At 39.9% G+C, this 12,546-nt stretch overlaps 1 protein-coding gene across 1 annotated transcript; it reads left to right on the plus strand.

Annotated features, from left to right (window-relative positions):
* Positions 1 to 7,162: 7,162 nt before the first annotated feature.
* On the plus strand, positions 7,163 to 12,490 carry mrps22 (mitochondrial ribosomal protein S22). The gene is made up of 8 exons (XM_035154392.2): positions 7,163 to 7,320; positions 8,171 to 8,319; positions 8,416 to 8,580; positions 8,958 to 9,101; positions 9,918 to 10,001; positions 10,254 to 10,399; positions 11,202 to 11,310; positions 11,884 to 12,490. Exons 1-8 carry the CDS (start codon positions 7,194 to 7,196, stop codon positions 11,974 to 11,976), a joined length of 1,017 nt encoding a protein of 338 aa, XP_035010283.2. The 5' UTR covers positions 7,163 to 7,193; the 3' UTR covers positions 11,977 to 12,490.
* The last annotated feature ends 56 nt before the right edge of the window (positions 12,491 to 12,546 follow it).

A 12,546-nucleotide genomic window follows, 5' to 3' on the forward strand; every position in this document is an offset into this window, starting at 1 on the left:
TTGATGAGTGCACTGTTAAATCAATCAGTGTAAGTATTACTGTTAGTTATCAAATCGAAACCGTCTCAAGCTGCTTGGCCATAGAAAAGCAGACAAATGTGACTAAAGGTCACTTACAGACATTCCTAAAAAATATGAGACCTTATGCACATCCTGGAAACCTAGTTACTTTCCAGCTCTGTTACTTCTGAGGAAGAAACGTAGCTTATGCACGATATTTCTTGTCCTTATTCATTTTGAATATTTTAATTACCAATAGATATATTAAACCAAAACCAACGTGCTCCTTGTGGCCCGGTTGTTAGAAGGCGAACCTGGTGTGATCGCACATTTGTTTCCAGCTCAGGAACATCTTTACTAACCAAAACACACAATTTATATTAGCCTTTGCAATAAAGACAAAACACTGAAAAGAGCCAAAATGACTAAATGAGATCATAGTTTCAAATCAAACCCCAATTTACTTTAACAGTTTTTGCTCATTTTACTTCACCCTGCTCAATGTCTAATTCAGTATTTAGATCAAAATATGACAAATAGCTTAATTTAAGAAAGAGGAGGTAAAAGTCACCTGCTTCAATGAACCAGTGTGCGTGTGTGTGTGCGAGAGGGAGAGAGAGAGCGAGAGAGAGAGAGAGAGATAGAGAGCGAGAGAGAGAGAGAGAGAGAGAGAGAGAGAGAGAGAGAGAGAGAGAGAGAGAGGCATAAATCAGTGAATATAAACAGATGGATGGAGGTCAGTGAAGGTCATTAGGTGCAGGTGAACTCTGCTGCAGTAAGCGATGGTTCCTCCTGCATTCCCCGCCTTTGACCCTGCATGCAGCCCCCTTTCTGAGACACACACACTCACACACACATTCGAATGCACACTTTTACCGTGCCCGTGTCTTCACTCTTTTGGATTCCGTTTATTCTCTCTTTCTCCATCTCTAACGGTAAAAAACGGCCAAAGTCAGAAGCTCGTGCTCCATCTTAATCAACATTTAGTCAACTGATTACGATTATTCCACTTAAAGTGTCCTGGTGGTCCAGTGGTTGAGACACAAACCATCTGACCTCAACATCCCCGGTCTGGTTCCAGCAGGAGACCCGTGTAGACACACCCATGTCTCTCTCTCTTCCCTTATTTCCTGTCTCTATACTGTCAGTTTCAAATGAGGAGGCAAAATGCCAGTGACTGAATTATCCCATTTCAGGAATTTGTTGCTGAAACTGCATTATGAGAAAAGGTGGAATTAAACTGATTCAATAATATTCTCTGGCAATTGATTTTCTTTAAACTGTTGAAAAAGGTTTGGGAGCTGATTTTGGTTTAGTTTTTGACTTTAAAGCTGAATGAGTCCACAATGTGTTCCAATTTTTTAAAAACTTGTTTCAGAAAAAAAATGCTATAAACTCAACTAGAAAAATTTGTTTGAATTATTCACATGAAACTATTAACAATCTCCACATTCACTATCTCCTAAAAACTTTGTTTCAGAGAGAGGTCGTCAAGGTCGTCGGAGGTAATGTCACTGTGCCCCCTCCCTCACTCCCTCACTCCTTTCCTCTCCTCTGTCTCCCACTCACTTCTCCTATCACTGCGTCTCCTCTGGCCTTCTGTTTGCCCTCTCTCCCATCCCCACTCCTCTTCAAAGACTGGGAGGAGAGTAAGACTGGCCTTGAGTGCCCATTCTCAAGCCATAACAGCTCACACACAGGTGCGCACCACACGCACATAGACACACACACACACCCACACACGTACGCACACAGCAATCTTGGAATTCTTTGACGAGCTGCATCAAAGTTGCCTGCATTTAGTTTGTCTTAGTACTTAACATTAATAAACACAAAACAGAGACACATTTATAAATGTGAATAAATATAGAAAGATCATTACCAGTTCACCACACTAAAGTTAAAATATGAGTTGAAATATAGCAACATAACAATATGTATAACTTTACACATAAAACATTGACATTTCTATTGAAATATTTTCAGGATCATTTAAAAAGGAGTTAACCCCATAATGTTCTCCTTCACTATGATATATTTCCTTTTTTTAGACCCACGCAAATATGAAACTGTTAAATACACTCCCTGAGCTCTGTAAGTATGTACACAAACAAAGTAATCAGTTGTGTATTTGGATTAAGTGTTAAAGGGTCTAACTGTGTTTGTGTGAGAAAAGACTGCGATAGCAATTATGTTCTTAATGGTAATTTCTTTTATTTTACCATATTCATACTTTTGATTGGGTTTTTGATTAAATCTTTTTATTAATTCAAAACCATTATAAATATGTTTTCACATGCAGCAGTGAGGACTGTTGGACACTGAACAAAGACATGAGGCAAATGTAGAACCAAACATGAATAATATATAGGATTATTATATTGAATAGCAGCAATACTATAACCTGAATGATTTCCAGTATTGAAATGAACTACTGTCTGCACTGATTTTGCCACCCACACTTCAAAATGACACCCACATTACCCCATCACCTCCCATCAACCAGAAATGGAAACAAGGTGCTGAATTCACAGCAACTTAAAATGAAGTTACTTGTTCCATCCCACATATTTGATACTCCAGTTGTTTGAGGATAGACATCCTCTACACACACACACACACACACACACACACACACACACACACACACACACACACACACACACACACACACACACACACACACACACACACACGCACACACCTTTCCGTTTCACCCTGCTCTGAACCCATCCAACGTGCAGAAAGCTAAATAAACATATGTGGCGAGTCATTCCCAGAGTGCCCCACTACCACCCACCCATCCACCTACCGGCCCACCACCCTTTACACCCCCTTTACCCACGAAACCCCTCCACCTCCCTCCAGCCCCTCTTCTACACTCAGGTTTCACCTCTCAACTTCCTGCGGCTCCCAGTCACACTGACACACACTCTTACACTCAACCTATTCACTGATGCAGGAGCAGCGTCTGCAGGAACAACTCAAATTCTTTGATTGAATAAAAGCAAGTAATACTTAATATTTAAGGGATACTCAATTGCAAGTAAATATCCAGTATTCAAAATTATTCTAAAAATGAGTAACAGTTTAAATAGTAAACCCAGTTATTGTGTAGAATATGTTTTGCGGAGGATAATCTTACATTATTATTATTATTATTATTAATAATATTATCATTATTATCATTATTGTTACTATTCTATTTTTTATTTGTATATTATTATTGTTGATGCTTTAGCATATAACTTGCATTTTGATATTGCAGCTGGTTGGGCTGGGGTTAACTTTTTATATATTTTATAGTGATGGCTGTTTTCACCTTAAACATCTATATGCATATACATAATATTTAATAAGATAATGAAATATTTTGTATGAAACTTTTCACTCTGTAAAATAAGTTGTCAAACAAATGTAATGGAGACAAAGTATAATATTAAACTCTGAAATGTAATGGAGTAAAAGTACAAGTACCTCATATGTGTGCTGAAGTGCAGTAGTAAATGTACTTAGATATTCTCCACTTACATTTTGCATTTAAACTGATTTTCAGTCTCAGAAACCGTTAAAATGTATATATCGTTTTTAATTATTTCTTTTAAGGAACTCAGTGGAAAACTTTAATTATTTAGTAAATAAAATATTAGTATCTTTTTTTCATTCTATTCGTCTGACTTAGTTTCTGACCTTGTTTCAGGGATGGAAAATCTGACAGAAAAACACATGAAACCACACTGGAAATTGATGTTATGTCTCCTTACATAGGCAGGATTCAGAAAAATATATTTTCTCTGTCTGAATATGACATTAGTTTCATTGAGCATGAAGTATAACATTTTCATATGGTCTGTCTGTGTGTGTGTGTGTGTGTGTGTGTGTGTGTGTGTGTGTGTGTGTGTGTGTGTGTGTGTGTGTGTGTGTGAGAAAGTAGATATGTGCATGTGGATCCACTGCAGGGTCAATTCAATCTCATTTCAGGAAGTGAAGGGAAATTCCAATTCAGCAGCAAAGATTTCACATTTCATACCTATAGGTTCATGAAGGTTTATCATGCAGAGATAGATGGATAGATAGATGATCCCCTTCTCTCTCTCCCTCTCTCTCTCTCTCTCTCGGTCTCTCGCAGTGGGCTGGGGACGCAGGATTACCTTCTGTCAGCAGCATGACAGCTGTGTACATCTGGTTGTGTTGGGGCCTCTTACAGCTCAATCCACACGTCGTTTCGCCGGTGTCTGGGCCTCCGGACTCGCTGCCACTGCTCACCTCATTACCGACGGAGCCACACCTCCATCTGTCCTCCTAATATCTAAATCCCACTGCAGATTAGTGGGGGAGTCATGGGCCCGGAGGAGGGAGATGGGTGAGGGGGGGGAGATGGGAAATAAGATCCAGGAGGAAGGGTTTGTGCGTGGCACAGGAGGTATTATTAATGATCTCCAGGGCTGTGTGGTGGTGGTGGTGGGGTGGAGGGTGAAGCGGCTGCTTTTTGTGAATTGTGGCGGGTTGGGGGCTTGTGACCACTACTGAGAAAGACAGAGAGATGACATCATGATCATCTAAAATGTGAAAGAACATCTGTATTCTAAGTTTATGTTTTTTTTAAATTGACAGAATATGGAAATCTTCCTTCAAATCATCATCTTCATAATACTTCGGATAAGGATAAGTCACTATTCCAAGTATCATGAGATGATCAAAACAATATATTGATCTTTACTATAAAGTTATGCCTCATTCCTCCGTCCCACACAGCTTCATAGTTTCTAAAAACGATTAAAAACACATCAGTGAGTCACACGGTCGCACTGAGGGACAAGTTTCATCTTCACAATGAACATGGACAGAGCTGTTTCTTCACACAGGTACCATTCCACTGATTAATATATATACCTGTATATAATATTCACTATAGTCCCTGAATATAGTCCCCAAAAAATTCTGTATGAAAAATATTTAAATGTATATGTAACTAGTGAGTATATTATAAAATAGCCCTATAAAAGAGGGAAGGGTTAATTCACATTGCAATAGTAAAGTCAGGGTGACACTTTCTCATTGTCTTCAAACATATCTTTTCTGTAATATTGGTTTGGTAGTTTTTTAAACAAGAAATTTAAGTTCTTATTTCTCGGAGAGAAGAGGGTATTTTAGTCGCCCAGTCTTCACACGTCTGGAGATTTCTGCATCAAAGCATGATAACAGTGAATCACAAAACAGTCTCACCACAAGATCCACATAATAGTGTCAGTAATATTGGTTACGATTCAATTTCTAACACTGAAAATATTTTTTTGTTCATTCGAAAAACTAAATTTAACCGCCTCTGGCTGTGCTGTCATTAAAATGATACTATCTCTTTAATTATGTTTTGCGTCAGGAAAACAAATAATAAAAAAAATACTTTACTGTAGTTAGTGAAAAGGAAGATGCAAACCAGCTGCTGGTACTAAAACTTTCAAAGTTTAGTCATTTAACAAGAAACAAGGTTAAAAAAACAATGTCTTTTAATTACATTTAATGGCACATCCATAAAAAAAAAAAAAAGATTGGAAACTCGAAAAATCAGCAAGATGAGCCAAACACTTCCTGTAAGGATCGCCCATCCTCAACATGGACATGGTTTTGTTTCTAGTTGAGGTTGGACGTGACTGTGACACAAAGATAACATGTGGTTCAGATTTATGTGTCAATGATTGAATTAGTGACAGTGAAGATTAAAAAGGCTCTGCAGCAATGCTCTTAACATTCAAAAACTTTATGAACCAAAAAGCAATGCAGCAAGAAGGTGACGGTTTGATCTGTTCAGTCATTGTGCAGTTTTTAAATCTGAAGCAAACCTCGTTCATGAGTGAGCTGAGACTGTTATTATATAAATGTACACTCTGTGTAAATACACAAGAGCGCATACGTGTCTGGATGGTGTTTTTATGTTCTTTGTATTCACAAAATCCACAAGAAATTAACTAGCACATTCCCAATTTTTATGTCAGGCAGTTACAGAAAATATATTCACTCTATTGTTAATAAATTGATTATCTTATTAAAATGACAAAATGTCCTATACATTTTTGATTATAATCCATAATTCAAAAACAAAGAAAAGACTCAGAAGAAACACTTACACTCAGTTTCATTTGCCTGTGATAATCAGATAACATCATATCCTCAATGTGGGGAATCCAACATATGTTATAGATATGAATATGTTTAAATTCGGTTTTGTCTTTTTAAATGATTTTTACCCACTCTCCACTTTCGGTGTTAGATGAGTTTAAAATAAATCTGTGGGCACGTTGGAATGTTTTGAGAGACACAGGGATATGCAGTGTGTGTGTGTGTGTGTTCTGAGTGTGTTTGTCTTTATTAGCAGAATGTGTGACTTCTTATCATCCAAACAGATTACACAGCTATCAGCCAATTGAGGAACACACTGTAATGACAAAGTGAGGAATGTGTCTGGGTTACACGGAGCTGAGCCACTTATCAAACACAGACGGAAAAAGCCTCTCTGACTTCAATACAAACACACAATATGTTATAAATGGGGATTCTGTCTCCCACTGAGAGCAATATACTTCACCTCTGATCTGGGGCTGCAGGCACTGTACATTTACAGTATAGATGGTAGCATAGTGCCACCTAGTGGTCAATGTGGAAATTAAATTTAGTTATTTTAGTTTTATTTATTTTTTTAATGAGTGATTGTTATGATTATCATCCTTTTTATATACAGTCAATGTTATAATTATGTTATTCATTTTATGGATTTAATTGTTTCCGGATTTGGACCAATAGGAGTCTGATAACAATTAAACTAATTTCCTAATTTCCTCAGTGCAGCACATTTTTAACGGGGAGATATTAAATTGTATATATATATAAATGTATATATATTTTTCACTTACTCTGTTCTTTTTGGTGCACTGTGTCGCTATCTGGATTTTAAAACATGTATTTATTAGAAAATGAATGTTTTTCAACATGTAGAAAGAGATTGAAAACAGAGAGAACAGCAGGTCTCTCTCTTCTTGTTTAGTCTCTTCCTCTGCTGATAACATACCCGCTGTTAATAATAAATAAAATGAAATAAACTGGCTGGACGCACTGACGCAGACTACATTTCCCATGAGCGCTCAGCTGCTGCAGCGTGAGGTGAAAGGTCGCGTCGTCACGTTGCGGTAATAACAAACATGGCGGGGCTCAGCTCAGCGCGGTGCTTGCTCCGGAGCTGCTCCCGGATTAAACACGTCGAGAGAAGCACACACACGTTGATGAGATGTGGCGTCAGGACGTTCTGCGGCGGGGCTCAGGACACAGGTTGGGTTTCATCATGTCCACCTCCTGTGACTCTTCACTGTGACTCTGACCTTGCAGCAGGTTTCATTCTCCTCCTCCTCCTCTCTGTGTCGTGCTGCTGCCAAACTCCCCTCACATGTCTGAGCAGTTTAAATAACCTACATGCAGAGGAACGCACATTGTACACACTGTTTAATCTATTTTACAACCATCCAAAGTCTTCCTATACATTTGGTTCTGCTGTTGTCCACGAACTAGAGTTTCAAACCTGTATTTAGGGGACACACGTGCTTACTTTCAATAACTTCATTATTTTAATCAGCATCAATCCCGATCACTGTATTTTGTCTATATACCAAATATGGGAAAATGGGTTTATCTTGATTTAAATCCAGGACCCCTAGATTAAAGCATAAAGACGTGGAATGCATGATTTTATGTTCTAATGGCATTGGGATAAAACCAAAAATGTAGAGATTTGAATCCCATAGGTACTGATAGGAAGTATTCTGTTTACACAGTGAAAAGAGACATGCTGATATCAACAGGACCTCGATACCACGAGTCCATCCCCCTATCGCCACTGCTCAGACTCTGGTTATATATGCGTAAAATGGCAGTGTTCATATTCAGGATAATTTAGCTTCATTTGTGGTTAGTGGGAGGAAGTGGAGACACGCCCTCCATCTTTATACCTGTGTCTGTGGTATTATTAAGAGGTGCTGCTCTTTGAAACTGTAAAGTTATGTTTATCTGTGTTACTTTTTCTCTATCAACAATTACACATTGCATTACCTGAGTGTTTTACTTGCGCAGATCTGTACATTGTACAAACCATTAACTAGTGTGATTTCCTCCACTGGCCTCTCAGACAATGTAAGGCCCCAGTTCACAGATGCAGCTGTGCAGGACATCCTCAGCAGGATAACGGGCCTGGACCTGCAGAAAGTGTTCCGACCCATCCAGCAGAAGCTGAATCCGCCCACTTACAAACTCATGACTGACGAACAAGTGGAGCAGGTGCCCTTTTTAAATACACCATAATGTCCCCTGTCAGTCTCACAAACGCGTCGCAGGAATACTTTACGTCATCCAGTCACTTGTCTCTTTATCCAGGCCATCATGGGAGCCACAGAGAAGGCGAAGAAGCTGCTGCAGATGCCCCCCGTCCTGCCGGAGAGGAAGCCCATCAGTGACGTTCTGTCTGAGGATAAGATGCTGGAGGGCATGGACACGGCTAAATACGTCTTTACAGACATCACATACGATATCCCACACAGGGTAGGCACACACACACACACACACACACACACACACACACACACACACCTACACCTTGCTGTTAATGTGTGCGGCACAGTAGAGTCAGTACAAGTTGTGTATTTTATTTACAGATGCTAACATCGTATAGATCTGCATTTAAATGTCACAAACTTGTTGGAGTATAGCAGTTTTTAAATAGTTTCCATGTGTAATTCAATCATACTTATATTTGTTATTTTAACGTCGATAACAAATATCTCAAACACATGAATTTAAGTTGATCGAGTTTATGAATCATTGTCTAAGGATCGTTTGTGTACTTTGTTGTTGACTCAGCAGTTTTGTATGGCTCACATGTTGTCCCGTCACACATTGTGCATGCTGTGTGTTTCCAGGAGAGGTTCATTGTTGTACGGGAGCCCAACGGGACTCTTCGGAAGGGGAGCTGGGAGGAGAGAGACCGGCTTGTTCAGGTCTACTTCCCCAAGGAGGGACGCAAGCTCACAGCCCCCCTCATCTTCAAGGAAGAGAATATGAAAGTAGGACATGTCAAAATATTATAATATTGATATTTCTGGATCATATTAGGCTCTTATTACTCCCTTCATCACCAAAACAGTACCAGCGCTTGTGTCTTTCTTCCCTCTACTTCATGATTCCCTCGATCTCCTGCTTTTTCCACAGCAGACATTTTGACTGATTGTTGTGGGAAGTGTAGTATTGTGTCTCAGAGTAGTATCAATGTTAATTATACCCATCCCTGCCACTTACAGTAAATATGCTAAGACTGAGTATGTAGTACAGACCTGGGTCACTGTTTATTTATTGCATGTAACTAATTAAACATTAATTATTGCATTGATAAATCTCCTACTTTTAATCTTAAAAAGTGAGTTTTCTGTTGCATTGCAATATTGCATTCAGTACGTAGAGCATCGGTATTCCATAATTTCTATACTTACTAACTACTATATTATGACTACAATATAGTATGTGAGACAAGTAGATGATGTACTGGTACACACAGCAGACAGTAACCATACATCTAGATAAGACCTTTTACATGTCTTAGTACTCTGTTGTCTAGTATTTCACAGGATAGGAGCGAATACACATTTCTGACCTGGATGTGTCATTTTCAAACACAAAGATATGAAAACAACACCCATACGTTTTCTGCTGTTAATCCAGAGAAATGATAGGTTATCCTCCCTGACAGTGGAGCAAAGGTGTATTGTAAAGGGAGATCTGTGAACACCCACACAGTCCTGAAAAAAGACCCAATTGGGCAAAGAAACTGAAAACCTCTGTATCTAATCAGTTTTCTGAGCCACTCACGCTTCTCTCTCTGTTAGATGGTGTTTACTCAGGACCGGCACGAGGATGTGTTGGACCTGTGTCTGGTCCAGTTTGAACCAGACTCCTCAGAATACATCAGGGTAAGATGACATTGAGCTTCTTGGTATTTTGACCCGATCACCACCTCCACTGAAAGAACGCAGTCTGTGCAACCATGAAATTTCCCATGTCAGTTTCTATATTTTCTTAAGGTCATCTGATACAGAGAGTCAAATGGAAGGAGAAGATGATTTGGAAGTTTCTGAATTTCATGTGAAGACCATTGTGTTGAATGATTGCACACAAGAGAAAATCCCCATGAAGTGTGTAATGAATCTCCTCCTGGTGTTTAGGTGCACGCTGCCGCCTATGAGGACCTGGAAAAGCATGGCAAGTACGAGCTGCTGTGCTCCACCAGACACTTAGGAGGAATGGCCTGGTACCTGGTCAACGCTCGCAGGGTCGACGGGCTCATAGTGGACATGCTGAAGAGAGGGCTGTGAGTTTGTCTGAAGTTAATCTCTATGAACAGATTTCTTGATGTGAAAATACAGACTGTAGGCGAGGAGCAAGATATTGGGGCTGGAAGCCTTCTGCTTTCTGGTTCTAGTTTGACCAGTAATGTTTGAGCAGGCTTTGGTTGCCCGCAGGTTAATGGTTCTTATGGAGAGCTAAAGAGGTCGAACACATTGACTGAAATGCATCAGCTGTTTAATTTACCTGCATTCATATGCAGATAGCTGTTACTGAGATGAGCCTGTCTGGACCTAAAACACCTAGAAAAAGTATCACTGTGTTTTATGTGGAGAGACGTTTGACTGTAAACGGTGGCCTGAAAATCTGCCCTGTTCACCTGAAGCCCCCAAAAATATTAGACGTTGCTTCTAGAGGCAAATTCCTCATCAGACGATAGCCGGTGGACTCAGAGATTGGAGGTGGAGGTGTGACAGTAATGCTTCATACAGGTGTGAGGGACTATTTTTGTTGTTAATGTTCAGACTGGGAAATCTGATATATATATATATATATACCCGAGTTTAAACTTAGTTAGGCCATACCACTGTAGCTATGCCTCCTCTGATGTAAGCCACCAGTATCTATGTATGGACACGTGGCTACATCCATACTATGTTTTTGTAACAGGGTTTTAGGCGAATCGTGACTAATAACAACCAGCAATCTGGAAGCGAAACTTACTGTTTTCCCCCCCCAAAATTCACGAGTTTTCAGTGATGCGTTTTAAAAGTAAAATGTAGTAATGTGTATGTAGCCTGTGTTAATGTGTGTTTATCTGTTTCCAGGTTTAAGGATGCCGTGAGCCTAGTGTCTCTGTTCCACATGGTCCACCCCAACAGTGAGTCAGCCCAGGAGGCTGCCAGCCAACAGGCCACTGGTACTGACCTGCTTAAGGTGAGAACAGCTCAACCCTGAACTACTTGCTCCTCTTTTACACTTTGATTCACTCAGCTGTGTGTATGTTATAAAACATCGCCATTTGATCCAGAAATTGTCCAGGTCATATAAGTTGTGTCCCCAAGGCAATGAGGTTCATCAGGAGTCAGGTAGCTCTCGAGAGGTCAAGTCAAGGCCGTCTCATCTAAGGTTTCTCATGTGGGCGGTTTGAGTTTTTCTGCAGCGTGGGAACTGCGGGGCCAGACTCGGGACACATCAGGTCTTATTAGCGCTCGCAGCCCATCAGCCTTGAAGCAGCGAGGAGGGACATTGAGAATGACAGCCATTTAATGTGAAATGTTAGCAGCAGGAGACACGGGTGTGTGTCTGCTACAGTCACTGTCACGCAAGACCTCTCGTTTAGTCACGGTAGATTTTGGAGCACTTTCTGTTTTTCAAGTCTGCCACTAAAACAGTTATCATGAATTTAGTCTTAGAACAGTTTTATGTGTAGCCTTAACTGCAAAGTAATTGCCATGACCTTTTTCTAGATTCCTCCATTTTGCTGACCACTGACCCTTGTTCCTGCAGATCTATGCCCAGATGGAGTCCCAGAGGTCGGGCTACATTGAACTGGCCCTGCAGGCATACGAACAGACGGCTGCTGAAGAATCTGCTGCTTGACTCACTCACTCCTAGACAGAAATATACAAATTCAATGAAGAGGAGCACCGGGAACCACTTCCTGAAAAATGGACTGACAGAATTGTCTGTTAATTAACTGTTTGGGTCAAAGAGTAGTGACATGTGCTTCTCGACTTGAAAAAATAACTCTCTTTACTTAACAGCCGTCAATTTGAAAAGAAAAAGCTTTAACTCATCTTGTCCAATGAACAGTCTGTTAGTACAACATGTAGAGAAATTATCTGTATGTGTTTTACATTTGGAGCTCATAGTCAAACCTGAAATATAAAATCATTCATTCATTCTTTCATAAAAGTAGGCAAAAGTTAGGGGGCACAATTAAACTACTTTTCATGCACAAGACACAAAATATAAAAAATGTCATAAGACCGGTCATGTGCGGTTTTCGACCACGGTTTGGACCCTCAAATGTGTCGACAGACAAAAAGAGTGGAGAACATTCGGGTCTCAGGCCCTAATGATGTACATAACAAAATAAAGATCTTTGTACGTATGTGATGTGTTGCAGGAGTGAAACAACTTAAATCCTGGGTAACATACTGGGGAAGA

Source organism: Hippoglossus stenolepis, chromosome 4, assembly GCF_022539355.2.
Source record: "Hippoglossus stenolepis isolate QCI-W04-F060 chromosome 4, HSTE1.2, whole genome shotgun sequence".
Lineage (NCBI taxonomy): Eukaryota > Metazoa > Chordata > Actinopteri > Pleuronectiformes > Pleuronectidae > Hippoglossus > Hippoglossus stenolepis.

Excerpts from the sequence above, each read along its gene's own strand:
- mrps22 (XM_035154392.2), top strand. The coding sequence starts at position 7,194 with ATGGCGGGGCTCAGCTCAGCGCGGTGCTTGCTCCGGAGCTGCTCCCGG. Across the intron at positions 7,321-8,170 it reads CGGCGGGGCTCAGGACACAG|ACAATGTAAGGCCCCAGTTC; the intron begins GTTGGGTTTCAT and ends CTGGCCTCTCAG. Across the intron at positions 10,002-10,253 it reads ACTCCTCAGAATACATCAGG|GTGCACGCTGCCGCCTATGA; the intron begins GTAAGATGACAT and ends CCTGGTGTTTAG.